The sequence below is a fragment of the Canis lupus genome, chromosome 36 (assembly GCF_003254725.2).
Source record: "Canis lupus dingo isolate Sandy chromosome 36, ASM325472v2, whole genome shotgun sequence".
NCBI lineage: Eukaryota > Metazoa > Chordata > Mammalia > Carnivora > Canidae > Canis > Canis lupus.
Genome location: NC_064278.1, coordinates 22,488,671 through 22,512,146, shown reverse-complemented (window position 1 = coordinate 22,512,146; position 23,476 = coordinate 22,488,671). Strand labels below are relative to the sequence as shown.

Sequence of the window (23,476 nt, the reverse complement as noted above, 5' to 3'; positions counted from 1 at the left end):
TTAAGGACTAACTGTAAATATACGTTATGTAACTGGCTTGCCATAATTCCACATATATTTACTTGAAATGCATACTATTTGCAATTGACTTACAAAGCCAGCAAAGTAGGTGTTGTATAATAAATGGACGCGAATTGTAGCTTGTAAATCAGATCCCAAAATTCTCTCAGGCCATTAGAGGTCTACTTGGAAATTCACACCTCAGTAATATATGAATTTTTATGAAGCACGTTTATTTTGAAAAATTCTTAAATTTTCATCATGGAAAACTGTATTAGCTTTGCTTCTTATAAGTTATAGCACATTCTGAAACATTCTTTTCTATTTCTAAAGGATTATTGTTTGACGTAGATTGCCCAAAGCTTTTTAGCCTATAAATGAATATTAATCCCAGACAAAAAAGTAAAATTTGCTCAAAAGGAAAAAAAAAAAAAGATGAGAGGAAAGATGCTCCATGTTATTATGGAAAGACATATTTAAATATACAGTCCTAGCTTGAGGCAAAGAAACAGACTATCATTTAAGGAGATATTTTTTTTTCTGATCCTCTGACCATATAATGGCTTCATCCAGATGATTATGATGCAGATTCATCACAGTCACTTTATAAGCCAACTTTCTCGAGCTGCGTGGAGTTTGATGACCAATTCTGATGTGGTATAGTTGGCCATTCCAGGGCACATGTGTAATAGATAGAAAATAGGTTAATACCACTAATAGGCTAATATTATTCCATTGTCTTAAAAGATACTTATTTAATAGTACTTAAGTGCCTTTAGTTTTAAAATATGTTTAATAAGACAAAAACTATAACCTTAGGAAGTGGCTTGTGTTCATGATTCATATCCCTGGTGGTTTTGCTATTGAATAGGTAAGTACTTTCTCTAGCATCCTGCGGCTATGTCTCTGTAGATTGTTCTTTTCAAAGTAAACATTGCAAGTTTTAATCACTACAATCATGAATATGGCCTTATGTTTATATCTAGTTCTCAGAATCATTGAATAAAACCGTTATATAACATGGCCTTCCTACTACGTTACCTGTATATTCTTCATTGGTTTTCAGTTGAACACTGAGCTTCAACTACTGTTTCCTTTGGGCAAAGATTAGATTTTAAATGCTACTGTAGCTACATTTAATAGCTAAAGATGAATATCAAGAGAAAATCACATATTATGATGCGGGCTCATGGATTATTCAAATGTTGGCTTTCTCTCCCAGAGGGCAGCAAGACCTGCTGCTCCAGGGGAGCAGAATTCCCAGTAGGCCCTTAGATTGTAGGAGGCAGCAAAAATGCAGCTACAGGCAGGTTCTAGAGAATCCATACTGTGCTACATGGTACCCAAGTTTATAGGAACTGGCCATTGCAACATTTGCAGTGCTTGATCAGGACACAGATGCTCGCATGATTTATGGGCAATCTGCTCTTTGCTTGTTTCGAGAACTTTATTTTCTTTAAAAAAAAAAAATCCAACAAATGTTACTATTGCCTTCAGAGAGGAATCAACCTTGAATCAGTTACTGACTCAGGTGTGCTACAGCAACAGGTACCGCCTGTTAGAGGCAAAACTTGTTTCCTTTCTGGAATTTAGTACTTTTTTTGCCTTTGTGGTCCTTTCATGGTTAAAAATATCTTTTTAATTCCAGAACCTAAGAAGGCGCCTGTGTTTGATCAGCACCTCACTCCAGTAACAGTAAGCGAAGGAGAATTTGTGCAGCTCAGCTGCCACGTGCAGGGATCGGAGCCCATCAGGATCCAGTGGTTGAAGGCTGGAAGGGAAATAAAGCCTTCAGACAGGTGCAGCTTCAGCTTTGCCAACGGGACCGCCGTGCTGGAACTGAAGGACGTGGCTAAAGCCGATTCGGGAGATTACGTGTGCAAAGCTTCAAATGCGGCTGGAAGTGACACTTCAAAATCAAAAGTGACCATTAAAGGTACAGATACGTCAAAGGCATTCTCCAATGAAGCCAATGACGGGTCCACTTATTGGCTTATTACAACTTAAATAAGAATGGAATTCCGTTTTTAGAAACATCGATTATTGCTCGTTTGCAATTTATAGCCTCCTTATTACAATTGAAGGGCCAGATAATTTCACAGAAATAATGTCAATGCAAATTGTCTGACATTACCCTGTGTCCACCATCCTATTTCTTGCACCACTTTCCACCATATCCAAGAAGGTGTAATTAAGCCCCAAAAACAATGCTGTAGTAAATGCAACATGAGGGAATCTGATGCCATTGTCCTAGAGGAAATCCATAGAATAAAGCCAGGCATGGAAATATAAATTTGATACTGCTTTTGGGATTATAGTTCAGCTTGCACGTGAGAGCTACAACCAGTTACAGAAGCCTATAAAACTGCTTTATCTTCCATAATCCCCCCTCCTACATAGCGAGTCCTAGAGTGAATGGTGTCTTTGACACTGCCAAATTCCCAAAGCTCACTTCACGAAGGAATTAGTTACTCCAATTTTAAGGCGATTGTGGTAACAAAACATGTAAATGTGTCTTTTAGACAAACCAGCCGCAGTCCCAGCAGCTAAGAAAGCAGCAGTCGACGGGAGACTCTTCTTCGTGTCAGAACCTCAGAGTATCAGAGTCGTAGAAAGTAAGTCCTTCACGAACAGTACCTCTACCTCTACCCAGTACATTTTACTGCTGATTTAATGTTGGAAGAACCTGATTTGGGAAAATTAAGGGGTTTTTTAAAAATTATTATTTATTTGCTTTTGTTCTTCCTTAGAAACCACTGCAACATTCATTGCAAAAGTTGGAGGTGATCCAATCCCAAATGTTAAATGGACAAAAGGGAAATGGAGGCAACTGAACCAGGGGGGTCGCATTCATATCCACCAGAAAGGCGATGAAGCAAAGCTGGAGATTAGAGACACCACAAAAACCGATTCTGGATTGTATCGGTGTGTCGCATTTAATAAACACGGTGAAATTGAAAGTAATGTTAACCTGCAGGTGGATGAAAGGAAGAAACAAGAGAAGATTGAAGGAGATCTTAGAGCAATGCTGAAAAAGTAAGTTCGATTAAAACGCACACATGCACACATACACACACACACACACACGATCGTTTTCCATTCACAAAAGAGATGTCTCAAGAGGCAGGGAACATCTCCTCCAAGATTCTGACAGAGAAAGGACATAAGCACACAGACATTCTCACAAAAACATTTAAGCAAGCATCCAATGTTGGAGCAAAAGTTAGCATTTCATGAGGATCGGTTTCTGGACAATCATGAGAAAGTTTTGAGAATGAGGTGAATTTTTTTAGTTAAAATTAAAAAAAAAAAAAAAGGAAACAGCCTGTGGAGAAATTTGTATGTGTCTCATTACGAAGTTTTTGTTTCTCTGTATTACTTGTCATATTCTGAATTCTTTTCTAGATCAACACTTTAAACATTTCCCATAATTACCAATACTTTCAACATAAATAATGTTTCAACATAATTGATTATTAAATTAACATTTGCTTTCCACACATCTTTCCCATGATGTATGATATTTTTCCCTTTTTAATACTTTCCATTGCTCATGTTGCTATTCCTTTTCAAAATTTCATTAGACTCTTGGTTGTAAAGTTTACAAATATATTCCTGTTATCCTTCCTTCAATTCTTTGATTAAATTTCTGTACTTTATAACAACGGTCCAGTCTTGATCCACCTCATCACTAAACCCACATTTTTTTTTATCGTTTCACAGTTAATGTGGTAAAACTAATATTTCTTGAATAAAGGATATAGCACTATGACTTTATGAGGGGAAAAACCCGTAATGATATTTATGATCTTTAAATGATGATAAGCAATTCAAAATAAGTAGAAGATAGGTGATTTATGTTTATTTCTGATTTCATTTAGAACTCCAGTCTTAAAGAAGGGAACTGGAGAAGAGGAGGAAATCGATATTATGGAACTTCTCAAAAATGTTGATCCTAAAGAATATGAAAAATATGCCCGCATGTATGGAATCACTGACTTCCGAGGTCTTCTTCAAGCGTTTGAAATGTTAAAGCAAAGTCAAGAAGAGGAGACACATAGATTGGTAAGATCTTTTGTGTAGAGCATCATCTTAAAAATTTATGTTCAAATTCTCAGTACCCCATACTCTATGAGCTCATTTAGTGTAACCTAAGCAGCATCAATAATGGAAGCTGAATCTAATCATGTGTCTTGTAATTCAGGTTTTTTTCCCCATATGTAATACTTATGCTCTTTCCTCCTCAGGAAATTGAGGAAATAGAGAAGTCAGAGAAGGACGAAAAGGAATTTGAGGAACTTGTATCATTTATTCAGCAAAGGCTGTCACAGACAGAGGTAAAGTGAATCGTGAAGATGATACAGCAACAGATGGTTATTGGGAATTATAATGAAAGGAGTGACTAATGTGTGTTAATTCTTCATTCTCCTAGCCTGTCACTCTGATCAAGGATATTGAGAATCAGACAGTTTTGAAAGATGACGAAGCCGTGTTCGAAATTGACATCAAGATCAATTATCCAGAGATCAAGCTTTCATGGTACAAAGGGACTGAAAAACTGGAACCCAGTGATAAATTTGAAATAAGTATTGATGGTGACCGACACACACTCAGAGTCAAAGACTGTCAACTCAAAGATCAGGGCAATTATAGATTGGTGTGTGGTCCCCACATCGCTAGTGCCAAACTAACCGTGATCGGTAAGTAAGAAGCATCTTATTGAAAGTTGTGAGGTTAGTTTGCTGTTGAGCACACCTGTGTGTGCTAGGAGACAAAATGGTTTTGTGCGTGTCATACCAACAGAGCCTGCTTGGGAACGGCATCTTCAGGATGTGACTTTGAAAGAAGGCCAGACGTGCACCATGACCTGCCAGTTTTCAGTGCCAAACGTAAAATCTTCATGGTTCAGAAATGGCAGACTCCTGAAGCCCCAGGGCAGGCATCAGACAGCAGTGGAGCACAAGGTCCACAAACTGACCATCGCAGATGTTCGAGCAGAAGACCAGGGACGGTACACCTGCAAATATGAAGACCTGGAGACGTCGGCAGAGCTCAGAATTGAAGGTGGGCGAGGGGCCCTGATGGGGTGATTTCTACCCGGGCCACTGGCGAAGGTCGTGTGGGACCCCCCTGCCACCGGGCCACCGGGCGTTGACTGATGTGCTCCAGGTCCTTACTCTGGACCCGCGTGCACCGCGGCCACTCACGGCCCAAGAGGTGCTCGGGATCAAAGTCAAGCAGCCACGCGAGGGCCGGTTCTTTTGCGTGGTTCTCTCTGACCAAAGGCAGCTTGCGGCCTAAACTAAGACAGGACTTTCTAACAGTTACTTAAACTCCATAATTGTGCTAACTTCGATCATCCTTTACAATTTTACGAAATTCTGTAGGTCTCGCATCTATGATTCTCCTTCTAAGACAGAGATCTTGGAAATGACCAGATTTCATAGCCATAGCTACAAGAGCTTGGGTATATGTAATAGACCTAAAAAATCGATTTCGTTTATAGAAATCAGTTGGAATCTGCTTATCTGAAACTTAATAGGTAAAGGTAACTACATGCGTCGTGTGTGATTAGCAGCTATTTTCCAAAAATAATTATTTCACGTGAGGATTCTAGTCCAATCTTTTAACTCTCTGAAATAAAGGGAACTCTCAGGATTTAGGAGCAAATAATATTTATTTCCTAATCCCTTGATCATCTATCTGCAGTGTCTGAAGACACCCTTGGGCTGTGCTGAGCAACATTTTAGCTCTAATGGTAGCATCTACATCCAGTTGGTGCTCATTTGTAGTTGTTGAAATGCAACTATATGACTTATTTACACAGACATTTTAACTTCTCTGACTTGCTGTAAGTGGATGACAATGTCTGATTGTATTTTGAAGTTCAAACATTTTTAGTAGGTTTCAATTTAAAGGATCCAGCCGAAACCACTTTTTAAAAAACAATTTTTAAATAATTGCATTCTCATATGAACCTTCAAAAAAAAGGCTCACCAGAGTACTCATGATGTCTAAGATGTTCTCGATACTGTCATACACTGAATTCCAGATAAAATTTTGCAGAAGGACCCTCTACTGCAGCCCAGTCTCCTACGAAATACGACCCTACCATTCACCCCCAGTGGTTTGATTGCTTCGTGCATGTCCACAGGTGCTTACAAAGCAGGTTTCAGAACTCCTAAAAATGAATCATCTGAAACTTGGAAGTTCAGACTTCCTATTGAGTTCAAAATTATTTCACAAGGAAAGTTATAACATAGTAGATGATAAACAATTCTGGGTCCTGAATAGCAAAAATTATTTTACAGAGGAAAGAATTTCAAAGGAGAACAAATTACAGAGTAAAATTAAGTCTATGTTCCCTTTAGTTTGAATCCCCAATTTCACTAACATTTTTAAAGCTTAATTTGACTTTTGGGTCATAAGCCCCTTTGACTGTTGCCTTTATGCAAATATTTTAAGGACCCCCAGGGATTTCTTTTCACTCTCCTACATTGGTCCTGAAGCAATACACTTAAGTATTGGAATAATTTCTTGTTACTAAAGCAAAAAAAAAGAAGAGCACTTTCTTTTTGTTTTGTATTTTCAGCCTTTGGTGTTTTTCCAGTTGGATACCTAGGTGGAGTCTTTAAATATCTGAGGAGAGAGCACAGTGAAAAAAATCCCTCCCTAAGCAATCTAACTCTGAGACTTCTTTGTCCTTAAACAGCTGAACCAATTCAGTTTACGAAGCGCATACAGAACATCGTGGTGAGTGAGCATCAGTCTGCCACCTTCGAATGCGAAGTGTCTTTTGATGATGCCATAGTGACATGGTACAAAGGCCCAACAGAACTGACTGAAAGCCAGAAGTACAACTTTAGGAATGATGGTCGCTGCCATTACATGACCATCCACAATGTGACCCCAGATGACGAAGGTAAGGTAGTTGACAGCATCCCTGCGGATATATAACTTAAATCTTGTCTGTTTTACATATTTCTATCCTAGTTTACACTCACACTGTGTGATTCTATAGAGAATGCTTTTTTAAGAAAGAGAATTATAAATAAATACACACTGCACTTAAATAAAGAAGTGTTATTTACAAACATGTCCGAAAACAAAAATTTGATGATTCTTCTCCTTAGGTGTCTACTCAGTAATTGCTCGACTGGAACCAAGAGGTGAAGCAAGAAGCACAGCAGAGCTGTACTTAACAACTAAAGGTACCAACTAAAACACCACATTAAAGCCACATTGCAATCTTTGAAACAAAGAATCGTGCCTGGATGATTCTAAAAACAAAAATGTCATTTTTTTTTCTTTTGCAGAAATCAAGCTTGAGATGACGCCTCCCGGTAAGTTAAAAAAAAAAAAAAAATCAACCCTTACTCACAATATGTCCAATGGGATTTTATAAATGATAGAAGCCAAACTGAAATGTCTAAAAGTACTATTTAGTTTTTTCAGTAAAATAGTCTTCAGGAAATAATATAAATGTTAGGCTTTGTGAGCTTGGGGAATTCGAGATAATAAGGTCTCATTCAGCTGATAGTCAGGATCATGCCAAAATTGTGTGGCCACGGAACAAACCCAATTTTCACAGGGAATGAACATGCCTATGTGGTTGCATACAAAAGATTCCTAGTATCTCTGTGTCTGTATTTGATTCTGAGGTTGGAAATGCCTGACAACACCTTAGTGGTCTAATAAATATCTATGGTTTCAGCCCCTCTATGCTTACCATTAATGGTTCCTTTTCAGATATTCCTGATTCCAGAGTCCCGATCCCAACCATGCCTATCCGAGCAGTACCTCCGGAAGGTGAGACCCAGCACCATGACCCCCTGGGCTTGCAGCAACAATATTGTGCCACGAGGAAATTAGCTCTCCAAACCGTAGGAGAGCCAGGATACATCCCCGCATGTCATATTCCTCACTGTGTGATTAACAAATCAAAGCAAAGAGTAGTAACAACTATAAATATACGCAATTTTTATTTTCCCTGATTGATGAATTGGTATCATAACACCTTTGTTTACTGAAAGAAATGCATAGGGCTTTTCATTATCTTTCACACAAAGTAAGAACCCAAACGGTGATGAGGGCATCTCTTTTCTTCAGAAATCCCTGCGATGGTTGTTCCTCCTATTCCTCTGTTGCTGCCATCACCTGAAGAAAAGAAACCACCAGCAAAACGCATTGAAGGTATTTTATGTTACCTACCTAAATGTCAAAATACATAATTGACAGTCGCAGCCCTGGAAAATATGGCCTAATGCGACGTGTTGGCCCTCTAGTGTCCAACAGGTGGAATTGCCTTTCAAAATGTAAATTATTTGCTCTAAATGTGTAAGGCTTGTGATTAAAACTCTGAAAATCATCAAACCAAAGGTACTGCTTAATATTAAAATATTTTATCTTAATGTAATCAGTGAAACGTTAATGTAAAATTGATTTCATGTTCCATATTTTATATATGTTAGCTATATTTATATAACCATATATATAAAACAAAATAATAGAATTAACTTCTAGTGAAGCTTCTGGAAATAAACCATAGTCGTTTATAGCCACGTTGCAAATTGTGGCATTTTTTTCCTCAGTTATAATGTTGTATTACACTTTTTTTTTTTAAGTTTGCTGTTGTGTTACAAAAATGTGATTTACGATATCTTTGATATGTTTGATATTTTTTTTTCTTTAGCTAAGGGATGAGCTCACCAATAAGGAGCTCTTGAGTGTGTCAAGGAATTTCCTTTTTTGAATATTCCAATAGACAAATCATACTATTTGTCCCCCCCTCGACTCACTCAGGGCTACCTGGACTTTCTAGAGTTCTGAGTAGTTGAGAATTACTGTCAGAATTCTCCTTGCATCAGGAAACAATTCTGCATGTCAAAGTCAGATTTTTTTTCCATAGTCAGATTTTTTTTCCATAGCGGTTTCCAGGGTTTGGCACCCTAGTACCCCAATATCTGCTACCTTTGGTGTCAAGAACTTGAGCCAGTTTTCAGCCAGCCTCAGGGAAAATTCAGTGAAAAACGCTTTCTTTCTGGTTGCTGACCTTATACCTTGATCATGGCCCCTACCTATAACTTGAATTATGGCTCTTAACATTCATGAGTAAATAACACTGTTTTTAATTTTTTGAATATGATTTAATTTCCCAAGTTTCCCAGTGCAGAGTTGAATTTAGCCTTATTGACAGTAGCACTCAGTGAAAACAAACAAAAAAAGACCTCCAGTTTTGTGACTAGTGCATCTCAATAGCAAACTAGAGCATTTTATAATTTATGTGAATAGTTAAATATATTTCATCTACTTTTGATAGCAGAAAGGGAACAAGATTCAAAAATCATAAATTTCCTTTTATATTTGTTGTCAGGACTAATCATTCATCTTAATGAATGATTTAGTCTTGGAGTGCTACTGTCAACGTGGAGAAATTTGACTACCTAAAGGGAAGCTTCCACGGTATCATAGACAGGACTTTTAATTTTGCTAGTTCACTTGTTATTCTTCACCCTGACGAATTTAAAGTGTTCTTATTAAGTGAAACAGGGTGAAAGTGCATACCTTTTCTGTTTATGGCATCACTCGGGTTCATGTTCTCCAAGTTTTGAAAACTGTAGGCTGGCATAAAACCAGTGAAGATGTAGACTCACCCCACACATTCTACCTCCATCCAAAAAACAGCTTCTGCATTCTAGCACAAGACCTTTCTGAAACCAGGTATCTTGAAATAATGTTGCAAGAGCCTCATTACCATCAAACCATATGCAAAAAATAGCGCATTTGAATAAACCTCTTCATTTCCTGAAACCGTTTTTGTTTATATCTGACATCTTATTTTTTTAGTGACCAAAAAAGCTGTGAAAAAAGATGCCAAAAAAGTTGTTGCGAAGCCCAAAGAAGAGCCACCTCAAGGTACGAATGAATTACTGAAAATTGAGTCTTACTGCTCTTCTAGTTAACAGTTTTAAGCCCCAAGTAGTAGAGGGTGGAGGAAGGAAAAAGTTTGCATTCCCAAAATGAAGCCTCTCCCTTTGCTCATTCTCACCCTCTCCTTGAACTCGGCCTTCACTTTCTCTTCATCAGCTCTCCCCTTTTTTTTTCCTCCCCATCCCTCTGTGCCTGTCATCTATCTGCCCATGGCAGGCAGTGTCAACCCCAGAGAGTTCTGGTTATCTCTGGACGGCACCGCAGCCGCACTGGATCCTGTCCTGCCCAGAGGAGGCCAAGGATTGATGCTAATTTCCAGTGGCTGCTCCAGCCCAACCCAGAACCTCCCTGGCTCACTGAGCTGTCAGTCCCTGCAGAAAAACAAAACATGTTTTGAAAGAGGATCAGTTCAATTACTGGAAAAATGGGGGAAAAAATTCCATTTTTCCCCCTAAATCCTGGGAGAGTTTTAAGAGGAAAGACTAGATAACTAAATTAAAGCAAATGGTGTTACCTGTTTAAGATCAGAGTAAGGAAGTGCTCCTGGAAGGAGGAGGATCCAGGAGCACAAGTCACCGTTTCCCAGAGTGGTCACTTGTGAGACATTATGGTAGAAGAGGGAGCTCATGAAGCATGGATATCTCCTCAACTTCACAGTAACCACTGAAGAAATTAAACATGCCCTAATTGGTTAGCTCTAGGCTTATTGAATAGTCTCTTCATATTTTGTGTTTGGAATTGTTTTAAATCAATCAGAGCAGCTTTTCCCCATTTTTGCTAATAAATCGCAGAGCAATTCTGGTGAGCTAAATTTAGAATTTATAAAGGCGTTTGGCATGTTAGCAATAGCCACAGATTATACAAATAACTAGCAAAGGTGCACAGGATGAGTAAACATTAAACAATGCATAATCTAAAAATAAACATGTGTTCTATTTTTAAAATCCCAGAGGTTGCCAAGAAGCCCCTGCGTCCAACTGCCTTGATTCCAGCTGAAGGTAAATGAAGAGATATTGTTGGATATTTTTATTTATTCCTGAGATTTGCATCTCTGCTTTGTAATCTTGTTTTTAAATAGAAAGCTTAAAAAAAAAAAAAAAAGAAAGCTTCTAATGCATTGTAAAGTTACGACATCTCCTATTACAATTTGCACTAAGAAATGTCCACTTCATATTGCTCCAAGCCCCGGAAGGGAAACGCAGGCTGATGCTTATGCGGCCTTAGTGGCTCTGGACACAGGGAAAGCAGTGGCGAGGGGTGGAAAGGGAGGAGTGATCCTTATTATTTCAGGTGTCTCTAATACAGGCACTAAGGATCATATAACCAATGTTAGCCTTAATTATTTTTTTAAAAAGTTGTTACAAAAGCAACTAATCGATTTCATTTTGTTACATAATTCTAAATATTATCTTTATTAAACTGGTGAGTCACATTCAACTATCAAAGAAATATCTTTAAAATTAGAAATGTTGCTGAAAGACTAGTTGGAAACTTAAATAGAGGTTAACATGGCACATGAATTCCACTAAATGATCAAATGCTCACATATCCCACGAGCACCAGGGGCTTTGTAAACTGGAATTCCCATTGGACAATGGAAGCTGTGTCCATTTGATATTTGCGGAATGCCGTTTTGTTCACAGTAGAAAAATCCTCAAGAGTCAGTGCATCTTGATGCTCTAGCCAACAAAAATGTCAACAGAACTGATACGCAGAACAAATCATCAACATAATACTGAGACCTAAGATACTGATACTGTTTGACAACATAGATATTGGTTTATGAAGTAATGCTATGGATGCCACTAGTGTGCTAATATTTTCCATCTGTCTGTTTATTTATTTATTCATTCATTCATTTATTTCAGCTCCTGAAATTATCGATATATCCTCCAAGGCTGAAGAAGTAAAAATAACGACAATAACCAGAAAGAAAGAGGTTCAAAAAGAAAAAGAAGCTGTGTATGAGAAAAAGCGTGCTGTCTACGAGGAAAAGAAACTTTTCATCGAATCTTTGGAAGAACCTTATGATGAACTGGAAGTGGAACAGTACGCGGAGCCATTCGAAGAACCTTACTATGAAGAGCCGGATGAGGACTACGAGGAGACCAAGGTCGAAGCTAAAAGGGAAGTCCACGAGGAATGGGAGGAAGATTTCGAGGAAGGCCAGGAGTACTATGAAAGGGAAGAAGGTTATGATGAAGGGGAGGAAGAGTGGGAAGAAACTTACAAAGAGAGAGAAGTCATCCAAGTGCAAAAGGAGGTTTACGAAGGTGCGTATCACTGGGCCGCTTCTTTTCCCCTTTTCCTCGGTTCCTTATATTTTCATGCTATTAATCTGATCTGTGATAGATACAGAAAGCATCCAAAGGACCATTTAGATCTTTGAAGCTTAGACCTTTGTTAGAAAGGTCATCTCTAAGTTTCTGCAGTCACTTTCAGGCTTTGCCATTATAAATTGAGTCATTTAGTCCTAACACTAAATTCCAAGAGCTGCTTTCTCACGCAGAAATTCAAGGTTTACTTCCACCACCTTGCTGCATCTCTGCTGGGTCCCTTTTTTTTTTTTTTTTAGATACTTTGCACACATATACACTCTTACTTCCTTTGCAGTTAGTACAACCTACCAGAACTTACCTATTTCAGCATCCTTTCTTATTCCTCTGTTTTTGTTAAAGAATCACATGAGAGAAGAATTCCAGCCAAAGTGCCTGAAAAGAAAGCAGTGCCACCTCCAAAAGGTATGTAATTGGAATTATTGAAATAGATCAGAACTTCCACATCATTATCATGGCTTGTCTGGCAAAGATGTATATACCACCAGTCCAATCCAATAGGCACAACTTCTTCTCTAAGCTTTATTGTATCAATGAATTTTATTTTCCTAAGAATATCTCATTTAATGCAAAAAATTTAAAAAGATGATAAAAAGATGGTAATGATAAATATCTTTTGAAATAACTAAAATATTTGAAGTACAGAAATTTGTAAAGTTCAAAGTACCAAACTTGTTTCTTTCTGAAAAGTTATATATATGTATATATGCACGTATACATATATATTTATATTTATACATATATAGAATCTTAGACATGTAGGGAGAAAGAGAATTTTAACAGAAATTCTAAAAGTACTGCAATCTCTTTAAAATGCTTGCAGTTGTAAAGAAGCCAGTAGTTGAAAAAATTGAAAAGACCTCTCGAAGAATGGAGGAAGAGAAAGTTCAAGTCACCAAAGGTATTCTGATTTAAAACATTTCTAGTACCATGTACACACGTCATCTATTTCCTGATGTATATCCCCGCGTTATCATATAGCCTCATCTAAACTAAGTTATTTTTAGATTTTGTGCAAAGCGATATTCTTCACAATACAAATATATTTGTACATATTTTTTAAGTACCCGAAGTTTCAAAGAAGATGGTTCCACAAAAACCTTCTCGGACTCCAGTGCAGGAAGAAGTTATTGAAGTGAAAGGTATCCATCTTTGTCTTTCGAGCTACAAGTTTTAAACATTTTTACTCATGTCTCTGTATATGTGTACAAATATTACTAAACAATTCACAAATCTGAAGCTACCAAAATACAGACCTTCTTGTACAGTATATATCTTACGTTGAGTTGCACATCTGTATAATTGAAGGAAATGATAACATCCCCTTTGTTTCTAGTTCTGCTTTAAAATCACATAATTATTTTTTAATGTAGGGAAGGTTTGGTTTAATCACTAGTCCTCTAACTTAACTATGCGAGGCATTCCGTCGCATAGGATGATATTCCCTATCCTCTCGTTTCTATGAGTAAACCCTAATGGATTCGGAAAAGCATCACATTACGTGTGAAGAAGTTGTGTCTATTTGATTCCCGTTTAATCATGTTTGGTAAAGGCTGCATGGGCCGTTTGTCCCTATATATCAAAACATGGTTTGTATTCTTGTCAATACTAAATGTATCCTCAAGCTACTCATACTAACCCGATCATTCTGTGTCTAGAGACTTACACGTGATGTGCAATCGATGTATTTGAGTAGGTACGTTGACCTAGAAAAAGAATTACTAAATGTGAAATACTCTCTTTAAAGTACCAGCCGTGCATACAAAGAAGATGGTTATTTCAGAAGAGAAGATGTTCTTTGCTTCTCACACAGAGGAGGAGGTGTCAGTCACAGGTATAAGGCACATTTGAATTTGGGGGCTCAGCCGGAAGGGCTTTAGATGAATTTGTATCCTCCTTCTTCATACCTAATTTGTGATTATGTAGGCATCTCTGTCTCCTTGTAGCTCTCTGTCGGCGTTTCATTGCACGCTTGTCTGTGTTGTAATTTGTAGTTCAGTATTCTTTGTGAATTATACTTACCACCTGTACTATGGCCTACCAGTAATTAAAATATACATTTTTTTCAAAGTCCCCGAGGTACAAAAGAAAACTGTTACCGAAGAGAAAATTCATGTTGCTGTCTCCAAAAAGACTGAGCCTCCACCTAAAGGTATTAATGGATCCTCCTAAGTTTAGAATCTTTTCAAAGTTCCACATTAAGCATCCAGATATGTTCATATTGCGTAATGCATCTCGCCACAAGGTCAGCAGGCCTACAGCCACTATGTACGATGGACATTACGGGGGTTGGGGGGATGGGAAGACCATGAGGAGCACACAGGGGAGAGGAATGAAAGGCAATGGAGGCTTGGCCCCTGCTTCAGGGACCTCACAATCTAGTGACCAGCTCTTTGGAAATAGGAATTTGATGTCCTAGAGCCGGCTCACGCCGACTCACCAGAGCTGATGGTTAAGTTTTCAGGAATTTGGCTACCCAGTGTTTAACACCCCCATGATTAAAAGTCAAGCTACGTAAACTCACAATTAAATTATAGAAAAATCTGTGATAAGAGTCGAACCTCGTTACTTCTTTTGCTGCATTTTATTATCTCTGTTTCTGAGGTTGTTTATGTTGACCATGCCTACGCGGTGGAAGTACTAGTACACAGTGGGCTACTGAGCATATTCCCAACCTTGTGAAGACAAGGTCTCGTGTGTTCCCCAGGGTGGGAGTGTTTGCACCACCGCAGAAACTGGAAGCTAGCAGCTGCTGCAAATGCAAGCTCCCTCTCCCCAGCACACCCCACCCAAATCCTTAAACATGTGGGATACAAAAAATACTGAAGATAATCTAACGCAATTGCTATAATGCAGTTGCTTTATAAATGTGAAGTTTCTAAAGCTGGTGTCTGAGGTGCTGGCCTGTCCAAGGAAGGGCAGCTCCTACTTGCTCCAGGAAAGTGGAGGCTTCTGGAGATGAAGGCCCATAACAACCCCGACTTTCTCTGATTAGTCTTTCCTCCGATTCCCTTTCCTCCTGTTTCTAGCGTGGAAGTTTCTTGCCTTCATTTGGGATAAAAGACAGATGACTGCTCTTTATTGTAATTCTGTCCTGCAACAACATACGCCTTGTTGTAAAAATACATGATTTCTCAAAAATGGCACTTTTTTTTTTAAAGTCCCTGAGCCACCTAAGAAACCGGTCCCTGAAGAAGTGGTTGCTGTTCCCATTCCTAAAAAGGTGGAGCCCCCACCAGCCAAAGGTAGAATAATATTTTTGAAAAAAAAAATTCCTAGTGTCTGTCTTTTTTGTATCTTTTTCTATGGGATCCTTGTGTTAACGAAATAGCATCTGTAAACGATTTGTAATGTGTTCTGTGTATGTTGACTTCATTAGTGGTGGTACTTAAACAAGTATCAGTAACTTTAGACCATGTTAACTGGGGTGTTTGCTTCATGGGACGTGTGTAACGTCTCTGTGGTATTGGTTTCTTTTGCATACGTTTCTACCACAAGTAGAGCGTGTTTAATTACTTCCTAAACTCTTACGCTCTTACTGAGGAGTTATGCTTTCGTGTGATCTTAAATAGTCTCAGAGGGAAAACTAGAATTCTCAACATTGTTTCAACAATGATATCTTTAAAGTTCCTGAAGTTCCCAAGAAACCTGTGCCAGAGGAGAAAAAGCCTGTTCCTGTCCCCAAAAAGGAACCTGCTGCTCCCCCAAAAGGTACACCAGAACTCTTTGCGCCCAACGCATCTTTTGCTTTACTTGGTCTTCATATGTGTGCTGTGCTGTCTTACTATTTTGTGTCTTCTAGATGCCCCTGGTGGTTTTCATTTGTTTGTCACCTTCCAGGGCCACGCTCTTGACACACATTTTTTGTGACACTGAACATTCCAAAGACGCCACCAAGAAAGGGTTATTAAAAGAAGTAACCGTGTCAAACTGCTATCTTAAATTTTTACTATCTTTCCCCTGTTAGAGAAAGAAGAGGTATTTGTGAAACTCATTTTATACAGGCACGTTTCTAGAAAAGCTCTTTTACTCCTCATCTATCAGATTTTTCTTAATAAAAAATACTTCCATGAATTATGATGAGTTTAAAAAGAGTAACAACTGGAAAGTGACCGAACCGAATGTCAACTAGATAAAGATTCATACACTGCTACTGGTAACTGCCACTCTTCCCAAAACTCAATAGTGGAAGCCTAGAGTAGTTGGAAACATTGATTTTTTTACATTTACTTTCACCACGTTTCTTGACATTAATTGAATGTCAATATTTGCCATAAGTGTTGCAATTATCTAATTTACTAGCCAGGGGACCTTTCATATAGGTATATTTGGATTCAAATGTGCTAATCCTTTATTTTGGTTCTTGAATTTGGTTTGTTCCTTTTTCGGGGTGGTGGTGTTTATATAAAAGATACTACTTTATGGATGCAACAAAGCTACAAACTGCATACATCTGGTCTGTTACGGAGAGATTCAGTAAGAATTCAAGATCATCCAATTTAGTAGGAACCAGACTTGCTGGTTCCCATTTTGCCTGACTTCCCATTTTCCATTTTCTTCCTGAATCAAATCTGTTTCTCTCTTTCTCAAATTCTTGACTCTTTCAAAATTCTGGGTCTTTAAAAAAATGATTTCTGATTATCGAATCATTAAAATATGGTTATGTGAAAATAAGATAGATGAAAGGTCACATTACTAATACCAAGCCACTTGATCACTCCTCAAGGAGACACAGGGCCATATCTCACTTACCATTAAAATCACATATACATAGTAACATATGTATATGCATAAACATCCCTGTAGAGATAATTTATACAGATAGAAACAGATATATCTGTATAATTACATCAGAATATTACAAATGCAAGTATACAGGTGCAGGAGTTCACAAAAACTGCTATCTTACTTAAAATGGAAACAATTATTGCCAGTAATGCATACTATTAGAATACATCTGCCAGTTAAAAATTCCACATCATCAACACTTAGGATAGATAAACTAAGCCATTGTAAACCTTTTCGGGTCAGAGATCCTGCTGAAAACTATGGAGCCTCTTAGAGAAAAGCATATATGCATATGCTCACAAAATTCACGCACAGAACTCCCCAAAGTCATTGACACGTGGATATCAGACTGAGAAGGCTACTCTAGAAGGAGCGCTCCCGAGTTTTACACTTGTACCCCCAAAAACAAATAAAATCAGAAGAGAAATGGAAAAAAAGTAGTAACATATACATATAATGATTCTAAACATGTCTTAGTCTAAGATAGGCTTAGATAAATTAAATCCATTGCTAGCATGGATTCCATTTCTTGCTACAAAACCTAACAACACTTTGCTATATTCTATATCTACACTCTATATTGCTTGTGTAGTCACTGACCAAGTTTTTATCAAAAGCAAACCAATACAGAAAGATGGAATTTTATACATATGTTTTTGTGTATATAGCTCATTTTTATTTGCCTGAATGCCTCTATAACATTACTTGTGATATTTGTTACATTGTGACCTTTTTCACATTACAGTTTAATTTTCTGCATTATTTTGCCAATGCATAGAAACCCTATAACAACATTAATGAACTACTAAAGATTGGTGTGTGTGCCTACGTCCATTCATAAAAGTGGTGTACATCTGAACTAATGTTGCGTTGTAAAAACTTTAAGTCCCAGAAGTGCCAAAGAAACCTGTCCCTGAAGAAAAGATTCCTGTTCCTGTTGCAAAGAAAAAGGAAGCTCCACCAGCTAAAGGTACGGTGCTTTGCTTGGTAATGAAGCCCTATTTTTATGTCTGGAGTACAAAACACTTTTGTGTTTAATTATCTGTTGCGTTAGTTTAATTCAGAACGAGTGTTTTATGGTGTGAGTAATAATTCAACAGAAGTGTCTGTCCACCTGCCTACTTTCTTACAAAATGGCTGTGAATTCGCTGCCTTGGAAAATACAGAAAGTCATTTCTAAAAATTAATGTCTTTTCAAGTTCCTGAAGTACAGAAGAGGGTTGTCACAGAAGAAAAAATAACCATTGTCACTGAAAGAGAGGAATCTCCACCACCAGCAGGTACTTAATTCCATCTTCATAAATAACCTGTCTTGCCTTCAACCTCCTTTAACTGCATGCCGTCTCTAAGGGGCATGCCAGTCCTGTGTTGCTCATTTATGTTGCCTTTCTGAGAATCTTAAAATCAAATGCTATTCTTTAAGTGCCAGAAATACCAAAGAAGAAAGTCCCAGAAGAAAAAAGACCCGTTCCTCATATAGAGGAAGAAGCTCCACCACCAAAAGGTATCGTCTTTCTGTCTTTCCAAGAACCTTCTTTGTATAATACCATGTAAGAAGGCAAATGATGGTTTTTGTTGGCTTTGTGATCTGAACACGCTGTTAGCTTGGTGACAGGAATATATCTGTGGTTGGGGCTGGGCTTCAGTGAGATGAGTCTGGAGTTCTAAAAGTGCCTGTTTCTAAAATGCCAGTTCTGCGTAAGAAACCCGTCCCTGAAGAGAAAGTTCCTGTACCAGTTCCTGTCGCTAAGAAAGCTCCTCCTCCCCGAGGTAGGATTTGTCTCAGGCCTTTGACGAAAGTCTTGTTGGCCTGGGAGTTCTTGCTTTCTTCTCTCAGGTGTCCCCATGTGTGACCTTCCGTCTGCTCTTCTGATAGATTCTGATAGAATTAGTGTGTGTGTGTGTGTGTGTGTGTGTGTGTGTGTCCCCTTGTGGTGTTTGTTGCCTCACTGGTTCTCCCATTGCGTTGTGGGAGTGGCGTACGTGGCCTACCTTCCCCACATGCTTAGGGAAAGAGGATTGTGACGATTCTTGATTTTTAAACTTCAACTTTAATGCTCTTTTAAAGCTGAAGTTTCTAAGAAAACTGTGGTAGAAGAAAAAAGATTCGCTGCCGAAGAAAAACTGTCTGTGGCGGTTCCTCAGAGAGTGGAACTCATGCGACACGAAGGTATAATAGTCAGAAGTGAGAGGAGAAATGGGCGTGCGTGTTTCCTCCAAGTCTTTCTTTCTGGTTGTGACTGTTCACCTCATAAGTTGTCCTTATCAGTGTCTACTTGCCGTGGCCTTCTGACACAGTCTTTCGTGTCTACGGTGGTCTTAGATCACTTCAAGACAGTGCCTGGGGTGCTGAAAACGTGCTAGTTGTCAACGTGGCCACACTTTGGGCATCACTTGCATACTCTTCTCCATCTTGGGCGGTACTGCCCCCTGATCTTAAATCAGCTCTCTCTTCCACGTAAGGAGGAAGCACTACTCGGCAGTCACTTCTTAAGAACCATTTTCCATCTGTAGAGAACACATGGGTATTTACCAGCACTTCAGGGGGCTGGATTTAAATTAAATATTATTTTTTAAAATATCCACAGAGGAGGAGTGGAGTTATTCAGAAGAAGAGGAAAGAGTGTCCTTTTCAGTCTATAGAGAAGAGGAAAGAGAGGAGGAGGAAGAAGAAGTAGAGATTACTGAATATGAAGGTAAATGATGCCAAAGAGCTGGAGGTGACCTGGAGTCTTGGTGGGCTCTTTTTCTTTCACAGGTTGTCTATCAGATTAATGAAAGTGGACATAAATTCAGTGAATATCTGAAGGCCTCATTAGAGTTATCTTTTGGTCAAAACACAAGATTCAGGACCATTAGAGCACGAATTCAATGTACTGCTTGTCTATCCTCTCTTACTTGTCTGTATGGGGAGGGGAGGCCTCATATTTATAGGTAATTAATGGTACAGACATCTCCATCTGTACTTATCCTTTCAGTAGGCAGGGCTTGGTTTCGGCCTGGCAGGCCGGCATAAACTTCACCCCGCAGTCCAATGTCTAGAACACGGGTAACATAAAAGCAGTGTTGAGGGCACAACTCACTAATGTGTCCTGACTCACAGTTTTTAAATGAATAAGAAGTTCTGTTACCTAATTACATCCCAGAAGTCAAGGCCATGTTTGAGAGTGGAGCACTGACCACATGGGTCTTTCTTATATCTCACCTGTGGGGAAACAATCATGTAAGATCTTGGATTGAATTAGCTTGTCGTTTAGACGTTCCTATACCCATTAGGCTAGCTCTCTATGATTTCTTAAGGATTGAGCAATGAGCTTTATTTCAGTCCTTTGTGATGAATTAAGACACCGCCAGGTTTGCAGCTAAAGTCCAGCACTCTGGCTAAAGCTGTATATCTGAAAGAACTTTCCTAAGAACATTCCAATGTAGCTCCGCATCACAGAAAAATCAATAAAGTTGTGTACAAATTAACTCTCTTTCTAATAAAATGATGGATAGAATTCTATATGTGGATGCCCTTGAGCGCATTTCTGGTTAATAAAAGACGCCCCACTTCTTCTCCACATGAAAGAACATCCCATGTAAAGTCCCGATGTGTGGTCTTCATGGAAAGGCTTGGAACAGGGCAAGGTGGGCACGACTCCCAAGCACTGGTTCTGTTGTGCTGCCTGGGAAAGGCCAAGGTGTTAGGCACAAGTGAGGCACCTGAGCGGTCAGAGAGGGCCTCATCCCTTCTAGACGTGTTTGGGAAACCAAACATAACACGGACACAAGGGAAGTTCTCATTGCGTGAATCTGGCTTCTGTTTTTGACAGTATGCACTATAAAGCTTTTTCAGAACTATAGCTAAAAGCAGAGCCATTCTATGAAACCCCTTGTTTTCATTAAGCCTAAAAGATCTAGGGAAGAGATGGGTGGAGCCCGTTAAGTTTACTTCTAGTGTAAAGAGATGTGTCTGTAACTAGATCTTCCTATTCTATAATTAACTTTATACATATAGGCTCAAAAATCATGTGAAGATACCTGCCTCTTCTTTCATACTTGCCCTCAACAAAACTGGGGGGGGGGGGGCTCGTTTCCAAGTCTTCAGTAGGTTTTTCACATGTAATATAAGTCTTTTCTTTTTTATAACCCAATTGTTGTTTTCTCAAGTGTATGTTTCTGCCCTTAAGTCTTCAGATCTAGAGTGCTCTGTTATTTTTGAAACTCCTCTTTGGATGCTTGTGCTCTTATTAATTTAGCCACTAGGATTGTTTTTATGTCTTGTACTTGTCCTGTTCTTCCTGCAAACACAAGCATTATGATCTTTATGATACACTTGAAAATTAAATTACTGACACTTATTTCCCAAATTCTTTATTATGGCATACGCTTTGATTAAAATGCACTTTGTGGGGGTGGGGGCAGTTAAATGGGAACAATTGGGGATTCGGCAAGTGTTAAATTTTTTATCATTTTAATTACTCTTTGAAGTAATAAATTATAGCTGAAATTAAACATGAAAAGCACTACAACTTTTCTTTAAAACTGATGTCTTTAAAGTGATGGAAGAGCCGGAGGAATATGTTGTGGAAGAAAAGACGCACTTTATTTCTAAGAGAGTGGAAGCTGAACCAGCTGAAGGTATACCAAGTCTTAAATTAACTTTAGCCCTATGTGTGTTTGGCTTGTCCCATTCTTTATGTTTTCTTCAGTTAGTTTATCACTTATATTGCAAATTGATGACTATCGTGTCTAAGTAAACAGATTTCTTACATTGTTATTGAAAAGAAATCTGGGCATTTCGACAAGTGTGTTTTATAATCTTTTCAAGTGCTTGAGAAGCATGAGAAGAAGATTGTAATGAAACCGAAAATTCCTGCTAAAATAGAGGAGCCCCCACCAGCCAAAGGTATAGTTCTCTATCAAAAAACAAATATGATGACCTTCGTCTTAATAGCTATATCAATGCCTTCAGTTTGGATGCTGCCTGAGTTTTGTGAGCACATATGTATAAACATTTTTGCTGAATATAGTCGTTAATGTTTGTGTGTACGTATGATCGGTCAAAAGATTAATTCTAAGCCCCAAGTGTCACTTCTTCTGTAATGCAAACTAATATTCTTACACGTAATTTTTCTAAAGTTCCTGAAGCACCTAAGAAAATTGTGCCAGAAAAGAAAGTCCCTGCTGCAGTTCCCAAAAAGGAAAAGGTGCCACCAGGTATACTGGGCTTTACTTTATTCTTGAATAATATCTGTCTTTTTCATCTTAAATTGGTACATTCTTCAAATTTTTATGACATAAACAAGAAAGTAGCGTGCCTGTGTTTAACGTATTTCATATTGTGTGCTTGACTGTGTTGCTTGATATCTTTTAAGTGCCAGAAGAGCCAAAGAAGCCAGTTCCAGAAAAAAGGGTTCCTCCAAAAGTGGTTAAGGAAGAAGAGCCTCCCCCCACCAAAGGTAAATGAAACCCTCTGGCGCAAAAACCAGAAACATACCTCGTCTTTGATCTTCTCACTGCTGTCCTTGGGTCACACCTTTTATATGGAGGTTATTGGTGTATGTTGGAGGCTATGGTGTATTCTATTCGTGCGTATTAGTTGTTGTGAAGTTTGTGTGTATGTTGTGAATTGCTGTAGTCTAATATCACAGTACTTTCTGGCCAATACCAAAAAAAAAAAAAAAATTTCCACTTTAAGTAACTGAACTCCCTAATCCTGAAATTATCTTTCAAGTGGCTGAGAGGCACATGCAAATTACCCAAGAAGAAAAAGTTCACGTTGCTGTAACTAAAAAAGAGGAGCCTCCGAGAGCAAGAGGTACATGTGACCTTTCAATACATGGAATATTGTATTTACCCTGTTCTCTTTACCAAACATAGTGGTTATGGGTGTCTGTTGTTATTGTTTTTGTTGCTATAGTTGTTTTCTGTGTTTGAAATAATGAAAATGTCCAGTCCTTTATGTTTGAGTTACTGTTATACGACTGACTTTTGTGATCAGAATGAGGGAAACGGTTCTTAAAAAGTGAAATCTGTCTTTAAAGTGCCTGAAGAACCCAAGAGAGCTGTTCCAGAAGAAAAAATTCCTAAACTCAAACCTAAGAGAGAGGAAGAACCACCAGCAAAAGGTATACTAACTTTTTCAAAAAGCAAAATAAGCATGTAGGTCTTAAAACTAATCTAGTGGAATTGGGATCTTTAGAGAAAAATGACTCCAATACATTATGAAATAAGTAATATGCACACGCTATGTCCTATCACTTCAAAGCTCAACATTTCAGATGCCAGAAAGTACTCTCTCTTCTTTCTTTTCCACAAAAGTGTGGAGCTCCCCCAGATGTGCACTTCCCCTTAAAATGTACTTGTCTACTAATATGTTATTGTCTGTATACTAAACTCATCTGCCCAAAGGATTGTTTTGTGTGGCAATCTTTGAT

General features: G+C 38.4%; 1 protein-coding gene across 1 annotated transcript in view; it reads left to right on the top strand.

The window, feature by feature from the left end:
* The window catches only part of TTN (titin), a 274,428-nt gene that overhangs the window by 100,929 nt on the left and 150,023 nt on the right, over positions 1-23,476 (top strand). The window contains 34 exon segments of the mRNA XM_049106193.1: positions 1,649-1,936; positions 2,523-2,615; positions 2,751-3,036; positions 3,882-4,065; positions 4,248-4,337; positions 4,433-4,700; positions 4,804-5,064; positions 6,713-6,922; positions 7,134-7,211; positions 7,317-7,343; positions 7,750-7,809; positions 8,110-8,193; positions 9,847-9,915; positions 10,881-10,928; positions 11,799-12,203; positions 12,609-12,671; positions 13,090-13,167; positions 13,331-13,408; positions 14,014-14,100; positions 14,338-14,418; positions 15,428-15,511; positions 15,894-15,977; positions 17,941-18,024; positions 18,254-18,334; positions 18,478-18,558; positions 18,747-18,824; positions 19,123-19,224; positions 19,643-19,750; positions 21,597-21,677; positions 21,868-21,945; positions 22,179-22,256; positions 22,415-22,498; positions 22,774-22,857; positions 23,084-23,167. Coding sequence (XP_048962150.1) covers positions 1,649-1,936; positions 2,523-2,615; positions 2,751-3,036; positions 3,882-4,065; positions 4,248-4,337; positions 4,433-4,700; positions 4,804-5,064; positions 6,713-6,922; positions 7,134-7,211; positions 7,317-7,343; positions 7,750-7,809; positions 8,110-8,193; positions 9,847-9,915; positions 10,881-10,928; positions 11,799-12,203; positions 12,609-12,671; positions 13,090-13,167; positions 13,331-13,408; positions 14,014-14,100; positions 14,338-14,418; positions 15,428-15,511; positions 15,894-15,977; positions 17,941-18,024; positions 18,254-18,334; positions 18,478-18,558; positions 18,747-18,824; positions 19,123-19,224; positions 19,643-19,750; positions 21,597-21,677; positions 21,868-21,945; positions 22,179-22,256; positions 22,415-22,498; positions 22,774-22,857; positions 23,084-23,167 — 4,029 coding nt within the window.